At 41.6% G+C, this 13581-nt stretch overlaps 1 protein-coding gene across 3 annotated transcripts in view; it reads left to right on the top strand.

Annotated features, from left to right (window-relative positions):
* The window catches only part of LOC119954086 (anion exchange protein 2-like), a 99225-nt gene that overhangs the window by 7433 nt on the left and 78211 nt on the right, over positions 1 to 13581 (top strand). The window contains exons 2-4 of one of the 3 annotated variants that reach the window (XM_038778958.1): positions 7154 to 7268; positions 9721 to 9877; positions 13009 to 13082. In XM_038778958.1, coding sequence (XP_038634886.1) covers positions 7236 to 7268; positions 9721 to 9877; positions 13009 to 13082 — 264 coding nt within the window. In that variant the 5' untranslated portion in view covers positions 7154 to 7235. The remainder of the gene's footprint in view (positions 1 to 7153; positions 7269 to 9720; positions 9878 to 13008; positions 13083 to 13581) is intronic. The other 2 variants (XM_038778960.1, XM_038778959.1) reach the window with 2 other exon arrangements.

The following is a 13581-nucleotide window of genomic DNA, read 5'->3' as shown; positions in this document are numbered from 1 at the left end:
TTCCTTTTTTAGCCATTGAACGTTTTTCCCCCTTTTACCATTCCTCTTCTTCTGAGGAATATACTTCAATTGAGAGATTTAATATCCACTATTGTTCCTCTCCTGTCTTACTCTCAATTATTTGTGTCTAGTCTACTTGGGCCAACTTTTTCCTCAGGCCAATGTTAAAACTCTAGTATGGCACATTGTCTTCTCTCGCTCAATCTGAATTTGAAATTCTAGCATGCTCTGATCACTCCTTCCAAGAGGATCCTTAACGACAAGACTAGAACATAGAACATAGAACAGTACAGCACAGAACAGGCCCTTCGGCCCTCGATGTTGTGCCGAGCAATGATCACCCCGCTTAAACCCACGTAACCCGTATCCCAACAATCCCCCCATTAACCTTACACTACGGGCAATTTTAGCATGGCCAATCCACCTAACCCGCACATCTTTGGACTGTGGGAGGAAACCGGAGCACCCGGAGGAAACCCACGCACACACGGGGAGGACGTGCAGACTCCACACAGACAGTGACCCAGCCGGGAATCGAACCTGGGACCCTGGAGCTGTGAAGCATTGATGCTAACCACCATGCTACCGTGAGGCCCCTATTTGTCTATTTGACTATCAACTCTTCTTCATTACATAATACTGAATCTAAAATAGCTTGGTCGCCAGCAGCATTGGTTGCCCACCCCTAATTACCCTTGAACTGAGCGGCTTGCCACACTTTTTCAGAGGGCAATTAAGAGTCAACCACATTGTTGTGGGTCTGGAGTCACATGCAGGCCAGACCAGGTAAGGGTGGCAGATTTCCTTCCCTCAAGGACATCAATTATGAGTTTTTAACGACAATGGTTTCATGGAAAATATTATTGAGACTAGCTTTTTGATTCCAGATTATTAATTGATTTAAATTCAACTTGCCGTAGTGGGATTTGAATCCGGGTGCCTAGAGCATTAGCCTGGGTCTCCAGATTACTAGCCCATACTACCACTGTGTCTCTCTCTCTCGCTCCCCCCACCCCCACCCCACACTACACTAAAAATTCATAGAGAAGAGCAACAAGAGAAACGCCAATTGCAAAAAAAAAACTTTCAAAATTTAACATGTTTCCATTGTTGGGAAGACTGAGAACATGATTTAGGTATTTTGCATTCTGAAAGGCAATGGACAATATATGCACAAACAGCTTATTTAATTCAAACTGCGGGCACCATAGGGGCAATAGAAAATTGACATGGCTCACGAAGGACTAGAGATTGGGAGAATTTTGTTAGCTCAAACGGGTAACGGATATTTGTACTCAGATTTCAATCAAAACCAATTAATACTTGCTGATTAATTATTCGAACAAGAGTTGGAGAAATATGCAAATGAGAGCTAGCACATCATCAGATCCTTCAAGGAATGTTAAGGTCTGTGCTGCTTGTGTCACAAGCACGGCTGAAAAATTTATATTGTAAAAGAAGATTGAAAACACGGAGATATTGCTCAACTGCCTTTGCAGGCTGCAGGAGAGACGTTTTACCCTTTTCTCATCTTACACTGGAATCTAAATAAACAGGGTAGCTAGAGTTCATTACAGTCAAAATAGTGAGTTGCAATATTAACACAGCATGTTCATACGATACATCTTCCTTTGGCATTACAGCGGATGTATTAAAGTTCGTTTTGCATAGCCAGTTGTGATGTAAAATGCACTGCCTGAAATGTTAGCTGCTATTACAACAAGCTGTGGCTTGGACTGCCTGAAAGGGTAGATTTGGAAGAAAGTTTCAAAAGGGAATTGGATAAGTACGTAAAGAAAAATAAAGAGCAAGGGGATGGGGTTGATTGGATAGATCTTCCTAAGATCAACTACAGGCATGGTGGACTGAATTATCATATAATGATTCTGCCTGATTATGCCAATAATGTCTGATTTAAATTAATAGTCAAAGGAATGTATGTGAATGCATTATGCATTTGACCAGTAATATTACCAATTTTAATTCTGAGGCTGATATGTGGTTTGTTGGAAAAGAGCCACTGGCTCTTTTCCCCTCATTTGTGCGCTTTTGATTTGAATTCCTGTTTTCCGCTTTGGTTCCCTACACCTGGGCCTTTCTCAATTTAAAAAAACAGGTTTATTGATTAATAAAAACAATGAGAATGAAATTTTCTTTGCACTCCGCTCCTCGACTTCTGATACAACATTGCCCTCTAGTGACAGTGCTCTATGACGAAACACAAAAATACAGAACCATCCAAGTTCTGAAACTCGACACTGTCACTGGAAATCTGATAACATTGGGGACGGTGGATGCGATGGTTATAATCAATAAGGGCATCACCAATTGCAAATCAATTTAAAAGACTGTAGGGTTAAATAATTTGCACTATCGGGACTATTATCAACAGGATGGTTGGGAGAGTGGGGTGTCTCTGAGCTGTGCAGGTGTTATTAACATTTACATTAATTTCATAATTAAAATGTTTTTCAAAAACACCCTATGCAGTGTTTCCTGTTGAGGGAGGCACATATTAAATAGGTTGCTTTTGTGGCAATTTTTCATTTTTGTTTTCTTCCTATCCTGAAGCAATGGCATGTGTTGCAATACAGAGTGGTTGCCTTGCCAATCATCCGAGGGCTGGACATAAGAAAACATGTGCACGCTTTGGTGATCTGTGCCCGCAGGCTTTTTGGCCTGGGTTCCTCTGGGTCCATGTGAATCAAAGCCAAACTGCACAGTGCAATTATCTGCAGAACCACCATTGGTCACAATCATGAATCAAATTGAGTCACTTACAACAAGTAGGACTGGGGCAGTCTACCCTAATCGGAAGCGTAAGTGTCACATAACGACATCTAGGCATTCACGGAGTGAGTGGGTATTTCACCTTTCTCTGACGGTGTTTGGTGCTCAATGAAGCATTGGAAGTTATAATGTGCGGAGCGCTGTGTTGTTAACCTCTTGATATGATTAAAATTAAATGCCCTGGGGGAAAGTTTCTAAGAAGGCAGCATGCTGACTTTTTATTGGAGAAATTATAATGATCTTTATTTGTTAAATTGGGCAGTTTGCCAGGCTTGGAGACTTGGTGTAAAGGCAGCCAGTAAGAGAATTCTTGGACAAAGGGCGCACTCTTTCAGGACTTCCACCAACAAGGCATTCGGTACCAGGATAGATGGGTTTGGAATGTTTCACATCAGAGCACTTGGCAGAAGGATCCTTGGTATTGAAACATGGCATTGAGACACATACCCATGCACAGCACATTTTGACACTATGCCAAAGAGTAGAGTATCAGGATATCCAGCAAATTAAGACACATGTCAAGACACTGTGCACCAAAACATTCAGCATTGGGAACACATGGGGATTGTGCCACACATACATCAGGATAGGACTTTAGAGCACACAATTTGAGGGTGTTTGACAATGGGACACCACACAAGAGGGGAACAATTCAATGGCGCACCATATATGGATTGGATATTTGTCTTTATTAGCCGAGATATAGAATATATAAGCAGGGAGGTTATGATGGAGCTGTATACATTAGGCCACAGCTAGAGCACTGTGTGCAGTTCTGTTTTGCCGCACTACTGGAAGGGTATGGTTGCATTAGAAAGGGTGCAGAGGAGATTCAACAGGATGATGCCTGAAGCGTTACTGTGCTTTGCACTTTTCTCAGAAAAATCCAAAACAAGGTACCTGATAGAGGACATACTTCCTCAGCACACTGGTTATCAATACACTGGCAGCCGAGATCATGATACTTGCATCAATGACTTCTAGATCAATGTAAGGGCAGTTGCCTTGTTCTTAGAGTATTCAACGCAAAGATCCTGCCTCAGGAAGAAAATTGTCAGCCATCAGCATTAGAAGAAATGAACTAAAGACAATTATTTTTTAGAATGCCTCTTTGACTATTAAGAAAATATTCCAGGAAATCTGGTTTCATGATGCTACACAACAAGACACAGTTTCAGAACATTTAATTTAAAAAATTTATGAGCAGAGCTGGAGTGACTCCTTTTGATGTAGTCTAGCTGAAGTAAATATAACTGGGGTTACAAGAGGGTTTGCTCTATGTTGGTGGGTTCCACAGAAATGAATTCATTGATTTGGTTCTTGTTGAGTTGAATTTATTTATTTATTTTTAAAGAAGTTTAGAGTACCCAATTCATTTTTTCCAATTAAGGGGCAATTTAGCATCGCCAATTCACCTACCTTGCACATCTTTGGGTTGTGGGGGCGAAACCCACGCAAACACCGGGAGAACTCCACACGGACAGTGACCAAGATCGAACCTGGGACCTCTGCGCCATGAGGCAGCAGGGCTAACCCACTGTGCCATCGTGCTGCCCAATGAGTTGAATTTATAAGGGGTAATGCTACTTGGGTTCACTCCAGCTGATTAGGTTGACTGGAGGTATGTTGGCTCTAGTGGAGTTGATTATTTAGAGGCACTTCAGCAAGTCATCAAGACTTCCTTGAGAGCAATGCCCCCCAAGCTATGACGTTTATTCTGAGAAGGACAAGTACAGCAGATGCAGAGGAATGCCAGCACTTCAAAAGCTCCCCACCAAGTCATAGACCTTCCTGAATTTGAAGCATATTGTTGTTGCTCCATCGTCACTGTGTAAAGATCCTAGTACCAACCATCAAACAGCATTGTAGGATAACCTTCAGCACACAAATTATAGAAAAGAATGGCCACCACCATCTTCTCAAGGGCGATGAAATGTCAGTGATGCCCATATCTCTGGAATGAACTCCTACCTGGAATGACTGATTGGAATGCATCAATAATGATTGACTGAAGCTGGGCTGACATAGGATGAGCTCTAGCTTAATCAGTTTATCTTAGTACACACCAAGTAGGACAACACCAACTAAAGTGTCCCTAACTGAGGTGGGTTTATTAGTTATGTAAACTTTAGCTTGGTTAATTCCAACTAGTGTCACCTCAAACTTGGTTGACACCAGACGGATTGGCTATAATTGGGAAAATTGTGGGTGGGTGGGATGGGGGGGTGGGGAGGTAGAGATGCGAGGGTGGGAATTGGTGAGTCCAGTTGAGTTATTCTAGTTTGCAGGCTTTACATACAAATACATGAATTAGAAGCAGGAATAGGCCACTCGGCCCATCAAGCCCACTCTGCCATTCAATGAGATTATGGGTGACCTGATTGTAACATCAACTCCACATTCCACCTACCCTCGATAGACTTTTGCCCCCTTGCTTATCAAGAATCAATCTAGCTCTGGTTAAATAAATGCAAACAATCTGCTTCCACCATTGTTTGAGGAAGAGAGTTTGATATACTAGTGAAGCCATTCTCCCAGAGATGAAGCGATGATAAGGGGAACACTTAAATCTGTTTTGTGGGATTTTAATGTCAATTGCTAAATCCACATTGAATAGCCATCATCTTATTGATAGGTGGAACAATCTCAATGGGTTAAATAGTCTGTTCCTATGTTGCAGGATAATCTATTTCTGTTTGACTGCACAATGCCGGGGAAAATCAATTGTTGGAGGTTTTGATGTTTGGACTGCCTTTGCAGTGATATAGACACATTACTGCAAATCTCTAATATAAACAAAGAAAATGCTGGAAATACTCAGCGGGTCAGGCAGCATCTGTGGAGAGAGAAATAGTCAACATTTCAGGTTGATGATCTTTTATAAGAACCTCTGCCTAATTATTCACCAATTGATACATGGCTTAAACTTTGCACTTCTCTCCATCTCCCTACCTCTTTAAAAATTCATCCATGGGATGTGGGCATCCATGGTCAGCATTTATTGCCCATTACTAACTGCCCTTGAGAAGGTGGGGTGAGCTGCCTCCTTGAGCCGCCAGTCTTTTTATGTAGGTACACTCACAGTGCTGTTCGGGAGGGAGTTCCAGGATTTTGACCCCACGACAGTGAAGGAATGGCTATGTAGTTCCAAGTCAGGATGGTGTGTGACTTAGAGTGGAACTAGCAGGTGGTGTTGTTCCCGTGCATCTGCTGCCCTTGTCCTTCTGGATGGTAGACGTCGGGCGTTTGGAAGACGCTTTTGAAAGAGCATTGGAGAGTTGCTGCAGTGCATCTTGTCGATGGTAGACACTTCTGCCAAGGTGCCTCAGTGGTGAAGGGAGTGAATGTTGAAGGGGGTGGATGGGATACCAATCAAGCAGGCTGCTTTCTCCTGGATGATGTTGAGCTTCTTGAGTGTTGTTGGAATTGCACTCTTCCAAGCAAGTGTAGAGTATTCTATCGCACTCCTGTCATTTGCCTCGTAGATGGTGGATGGGCTTTGGGGAGTCAGGGGGTGAGTTACTCTCTGCAATATTCTCAGCATCTGACCTACTCTTATAGCCACAATATTTATATGGATAGTTCAGTTTAGTTTCTGGTCAATGGTGAGCACCAGGTTAATGATAGTGGGGATTCAGCAATGGTAATGCTAAGGGGAAATACATTCTTTATTATTGGAGATGGTCATTGTGGCACTTGTGTGGACAGTGAACATCACCATTTCTGGCAATATGATGGAGGAAATGTCATTGCTCGTTGGAACAAGGGCACTTCCCCAAGGAACTCCTGCAGTGATGTCCTGGAACTAAGGTGATTGACAACCACAACCATCTTCCTTTCTTCTTGGTATGATTCCAACCAATGAAGAGTCTCCCTCTGTTTCCCATTGTATCCAGTTTTGCTGGTACTCATTGATGTCACACTTGGTCAAATGTGGCCTTGATATCGAGGGCAGTCACCCTGACCTCACCTCTTGAGTTCAGCTCTTTTGTCCATGTTTAGACCAAGGCTGTAATGAGATGAGGTGCTGAGTGACCCTAGCGAAACCCAAACTGAATGCCAGTGAGCAGGTTATTACTGAGTAAGTGCTGCTTGATAGCACTGTCGTCAACCCCTTCCATCACTTTGCTGTGCATTCTCTCTCCTCCTTTAAGACACTCCTTTAAAACGATTTCCTTTGACCAGGCATTTAATAACCTGGCCTAATATCTTCTTATGTGGCTTGGTACCAAAGTTTGTTTAATAACGCTCCTGTGAAACGGTTTGGAGCACCTTACTATGTAAAAGGCTTCAAATAAATGCAAGTTGTTGTGTTCTGAGTATTTTAATTATTGATTTAATTTAATACATTTTTGTATTTTAGGACATGCTGTCACCGAACTTTGTCTAAGAGAGGAGAAGGATAACAGTAATAAGCTGAGATAAGTGCTTAAAGAGTGAGCAACATGGCAACAAAAGGAAGCTACGATTTTGAGAGTGTAAGTCAACATGGGATTAATCATTGTATTACGAGCCTCGTTCCGGTTTTACCAGGACGCAGCTTGAAATAATGTTGAGTGTCTCACTGACAGCAGTAACACCCTGCTCTTGAAATGAAAAAGGAAATGGGCACAAATCTTTGAAGACACCTCCATGCGTTTTGGATCCTTTTACAAAATAACGCCTGAGAGAATATTCTGTGCCTCTCTCTGCGGCAGCACTGGGGGGTCCAGTGTACTGATTGCTTGTCTGGTGACATAGTTATCAAGATGTTTACTCATTGCGGTTGTAGCAGTGCTCTCCCCCCCCCCCCCCCCCCCCAACCACCAACAACTCCACCACCACTCCACCGCGCTCCCTGTCGCAGTTTGATTGTGATTGTGCACTTTTTCCCCAAATGTTAAGACCAAATGTAAATGTCTTGGGGTGATAAAGTGTCCTGGTCTCTGCAGAAAAGGTATAAGGGGAGACAGTGTGAGCATTTAGGCACAATTTGTGAAAGAGAACAATTACACAGGGCGTAGATGTGGATCAAGAGACAGCAGATATCAGTCCACTGTAGTGCAAGTGCGAGCATGATGGAACATAAATTCGAGTTTGAAAATAATGTGTCGCAAGCACCTTAGTGAACACTGTATGGTGGAAGAGTAAGTGTGAGAATGATGTGAGAGAGGAAGAAGTGTGAGAGACGCTTTCCACTGAGGTGAGACTTAGCCCAGTGGACAGTCCAACTACCCAACTTAAAAACGACTGATCATTTTACGTTCTCAAGTTTCACCTTCCAATGTGTATTCATCCAACATTTATTGGAATTTAATCTTTCTTGTTACTTGGTCCTTCACTTAATTTGACTGTATCTCTTTGAATAGTATTATGCTGGCTAAAAAGTTAGTCATCAGTCATGAATTTGACAGCAGGTATTTATTACTTTAATGGCATTTATAAATGGTGCAAATGAACAGTGAGGGGATGAATAATAGGCCTTTGAGGGTACATGATCCATGTACCTCCATGTAGGGGCTGGATTAGGTGCATGTGGGGGTTAAATGGCCATAAAATGGATGTCAGTAATCTGGCTGCAACAAGTCAATTGCAGGGTTTGAGCCTTTGCAATGGGTGGGCATATCACTTCCAGAAGGTGGATGGCATTTTATAATATGTTAATGAAGCTTGAACCCTCAGATTTAACCAACCGTGTAGGGTTAACTGTCACCACTTGGGTTTCCCAATCTTCAAGAAACCCAGTGAGGACAACTTCAGGGAAATCTCCTCATAGGCCAGGAGAAGCAGGAGTGCTTCCTTCTTCTCTCCCCAAGTCCCCGCCCCCGTCACAGCGTTAGCAACCACTTCCATCCCTCCCCATAAAATCACATTCATGACAAATCAAGGATCAGGGGTCAAACCCCTCCGCCCTCTCAACAGTAAAATGATTCAGACGGCCTCCCTCCCATATCCCTCATTGCACTGGGTTGGGGCTTGAACCAACCACATCTCTTCACCAATGTGCCCTGCCCAACTGGAAGCCTGGCCTTTCAATCAGGCTGACTTCTGGCCGGATCAGACGCATGCTTTGGCGTTAAAACTCTAAACTCCTCGATCCCCCCAAATTCCTGAGTCCTCATGCTCTGAACTGGTCTAAAAAGTTGAAATTTCCCCTTCAGTGTCTTGTATATTTAAATATTTGCTGTATCGTTCTCATCAAAATGCAGTGTGCACAAGCGAGTGTAACTAGAGAATGAACACTGACTGAGTCATCAATGTAGACTGTACAGTTCTCCCAGCACTTAGAATCACACTTTATCATTTGTGACAGCCACTGATGTTATGATTACATTGACATGCCCAATATGTAGAAGAAAAACAGAACAGAGACCTCATGTAAACTGCAGTGACACACATCATTCACATATAATAGAATGAAGATGACAATCAAGATATTTGCTCTCTTTAATGTTTTGAGCATTGGAATCTGGAGGATTGCAGGAAATCATATAAAAAAATCTCTGAACTAAGGCTGCGTCACCATGCCAATTGTCTGATAAGTGGGAAAATTCAACCTCAGTTGATGGGATACAATTGACTTCCATTTTGGAAATATGAACAGAATACTGCAGGAGCAGTTTCATATTGAGGACGGTTAACAAAGCTAATCGACATGAACAGAGGTTATGGAATAATTAATCTGGTGTTCTGACTGACAGAAGCAGCTAATTCCAATTTGTCTTCAAGATTATTGAATTGAAGCTAAATTGGTAGGGGGCATCGCCAACAATTTCCTGGCTCAATTTCAATTCTACTTGACACAAAATGTCAGACCGTCTGGGGTTCAAGAGAGGAAACAAATATATTATTTCGGGACAAATTTCTTCACATTCCAATCCTCAAATCCTGATGTCACACCACCTCTGTGCCTCTCTGTACAGTTAAGAGATGTTCCTTGTTTTGCTTAAGGCCAAAAAGGATCCTTATTCTCCCAGAGCCATTAAAGGGTACTTCAGTGATGAAGAGGCAGATGACTTGAACAGAACTTTGGAAGTGGCGAGTTATGAGGATGTTGACTTTGATTCAACAGAGGCTAGATGGAATGATGATGATAGTGATTCTGATTGTGAGTAGACTATATGTATTCTAACATTCTCAAAGTAATTTCAACTAGTGACCACACTGTGGATAGCTGATAGTTAACAGGTAGCACAAAGATGTAATTTTAGGATTAACTGTAACAGAAAAGAGAAAACCTTTTTCAATATTGAAGTGAAATTTTACCACATAACATACAATGTTTAGGAGCATTAGGAATAGGGGCAGGAGTAGCCTATCTGGCCCTTTGAGTCTGTTCCACCAATCATTAAGATCATGACTGACCTTCTACCTGAACTCCACCTTCCCACTTTTTTCCTCTAATTCCCTCAGTGCCCCAAAATATATCAACCTCTGTCTTGAAAGTACTGAACGACTGGATAACCACACCTCTCTGGGATAGAAAATTCCAAAGATTCACAAGCCTTTGAAAAAAATGTTTCCTCATCTCAGTCTAAATGACTGATGCCAAGTTTTGAGACTGTGACTCCTAGTTCTGGACTCCGCAACCAGGGGAAACATCTTCCCAGCAACCATGCTATCAATTTAGCCCCTTAAGAATTTTATTAATCTCGGTTAGATTGTTTCCCATTCTTCTAAACCCAAGGGAATATAGGCCTAGTCTACTTAAAGGCTTCTCATAAGGCCATCCTCTCAACCCCAAACCAGTCTGATGAACCTTCATTGCACTTAGATTAGAAGACCAAAACTGTACACAGTATCCCAGGTGTAGTTTCACCAAGGCCCTGTAGAATTGCAGTAAGATCTCTTTGCTCTTGCACTTCAGTCCTAACAAAGGCTAGCGTAACATTTACTTTCATACTTGATTGCGCAACTGAAATGGTAACTTTCTGTGACTCGGGTATAAAGGTCCCACTGAACAACATTTTCCAGTCTGTCACCATTTAAAAAATATTTTGTTTTGAATTATTTTCCCCACCAAAGTCATGCTTTATGTAATGTATCATTTTTCGGCTGTCATATTCTTGCCCACTCAACTTGCCTTGATCACTTAGTAGACACTGCATTCTCCTCATAATTTACTCTCCTATTTGTCCTTATATCATCAGCAACTTTGATATATTACTTTCAGTCCCTTTATTTAAATCATTAATGTGGTTCCTTGGTGGTGGAGGGTGTGAACAACGGGAAATTCCGTTGAGGACGATGGGACTGGAAAACCCTACTGCCAGCCAATAGTGGGCCACCTTCGCTGTTGCAAAACACGCATCCAGAGGGTGCAAAATTCCACCCTTGGATTATAAATAGCTGAGGCTCAATCATTGATCCTAGACAACACAAGTCACAGCCCAACAACTCAAAAATTGCCAGTTTAATCAAACCCACTATTTTCCATCCATCAACAAATCCCCAGTCCATGTTAATATATTACCCCCTAATCCCATGATTTTTTGTAATAGTTCCTTGCGTGACATTTTGTTGAATGCTTTTTGCAAATCTAAATACATGCCATCCACTAGTTTCCTCTTAACTACACTGCTAGTTACAATCTCAAGAAGCTCTTCACAGATTTGTGAAGCACGATTACCCTTTCATAAATCTATGTTGACTCTGCCTCATCATTTATAATTTTCTAAGTGCCCTGTTATCCCATAAATAGATTCTACTTTTTCCCCTACTTCTGATGTCTGGCTTATAGTTCCCTGTTTTCTTGCACCCCCTTTCTTAAATAGCAGGGTTATATGTATCACTTTCCAATCCACGGGGTCTGTTCTAGAATCTAAGGAATTCTGGAAGATCAGGAAGTAAAGGAGCAATCATTAATAAGCTGGTAAAGCCTCTTCCTTTTTCATTAAGACAAAATAATCTTTTAGCTGAAGTGCTTCCTTATGAGCTGTAATTTAGTCAACCATTGTGAGGCAGATACAACCATGAAATCCAATCAATTATTAGCCACTTCCACACCTTAATTCTACTCAGGTATCTGTCAAATATTCTGTAGCACCTCCAGCCTTGATGAAATTACAAAATTTGAAACCACTTTACTCTTGAAGCTGAAGGGGTTAGCAAGTTCAGGCACCGGAATTGAGGGTCTAGTGAGTTCAGACTTCAGGACTGCTGCGAGCGGTTTGGAGTATCAGGGCAAGAAAGTCTTGCCACAGTTATATTTGGCTTTGGTGAAACCACACACATAAAGTGCTGATGCCAGTTTTGGTCTCTTTTGCTACGGAAATATATACTTGCCTTAGAAAATAAATTTTGGTTTATTGCAATGCAAAGATATTTATAATATACATCAGACCCTGCCGGGTCTGCCTTGTCAGTTCCATCCTTGACTGACTTTATACTAAACTGAACCATGAATGATCTAAGGCTCCCTGCCCCCGTGGGGAAGTTGGTTTTTGGCGAGACTCACGGGGGAAAGTGATTATTCCCAACCCATTGGTTTTGTGCGGGTTATAATAGTCAACTAACTGAAATTCGAAGAGGTTTGACAGTCTAGATGCTGAACAAATGTTTCCACTAGCAGGGAAACTTGTGGGGCAAAGTCTTAAAATAAGGGGTCAGTCATTTGGGACTGAAATGTGAAGGAACTACTTCAGTCAGACCTCTGCGCACAGCTGGATTTTTCAACCCCAAAGAGCTACGGATGCTGAATTGTTGAGTTTATTCAATACTGAGTCTTTGGACTTGAAGAAGATCACAATACATGAAGATAGGCACAGGAATGAGACAGAAGATCAGTCATGTTCTTATTGGAATGGTGCTGCAGACTTGAGGGGCTTGAAGTGTTTTCATGCCTCTATTAACTGAAGGCTCAGCGACTTTGGACTCGAGAATTGTGTGAATTTAGGAGAGAGAGTCTGTAACATTAAACTCTAGAATTGAAGGTCAGTATTATAGATCTCCAGGATCAGTAAACTGAGCTTAAGGAATTGATTGTTGATCACATTTTACCGAAGAGCTAATTGTACTTCTCCAAATGTTTTCCCCATTTCAATTCATCTAAGTATGTAAAATATTCTCTAAGAGTCCATTAAAATGGGTATAAGACTGTACAATTGTACGAAGGCTATATGATACTAAGACTATACAATCATTTTTAGCGTAATGCAGCAAATGCTTGTATGGAGCAAAATAGTTTCTTGGAGTCTAAATACATTCTTGTTAATGTGCCTTTTAAAACATCTCTCACAGACCTTTGCGAGTCCTACAGCCCCAAAGTACGCTCCACTGATAGTCATGAAAAGAAGACAGCACATGGGGCTCAGGTAAAGTCTGTTGCTGTGTGTATCACAGTGTGCTCTTCATCAGTGAGTAACCTATCCACCACTACCTTGCTTTAGCTTAACATCAATATGCCCTTGGAGATTGACTATATGCCAATTCATCTGGAACAAAAAAAATTCAATGTTACTCCTACTACATGGAATTGAACTAAAGCCATTAGTTTGTCAAAATTTAACAAATCCTACAATTCAGCACAAAGAGAACTGAACTTCTGCCCAGTTCAAAAGGAGGTTGGAAAGTGACTGAATGGTGTTGGTGTGCTGTGTGCTATGAATTTAGAAAGATCATCTTCTCATATACCACAAACATCTCCATACACCACTGAGGCCAGTATCAAGCAAGAGAAGAATGTTTTTTTTAAGCATTCCAAGTATATCCATTCTTCTGCAATCCTATCTCAATTCGAGCCCCAAGTATTGCCTGACATTTAATATATTTTGTTAAATTACTGGTTAGGAACAAGATTAAAAGCTCAAGACT

The sequence above is a fragment of the Scyliorhinus canicula genome, chromosome 19 (assembly GCF_902713615.1).
Source record: "Scyliorhinus canicula chromosome 19, sScyCan1.1, whole genome shotgun sequence".
NCBI classification, from domain to species: Eukaryota; Metazoa; Chordata; class Chondrichthyes; order Carcharhiniformes; family Scyliorhinidae; genus Scyliorhinus; species Scyliorhinus canicula.
The sequence above is the reverse complement of the archived record's forward strand: the minus strand, read 5'-3'. Positions and strand labels throughout refer to the sequence as shown.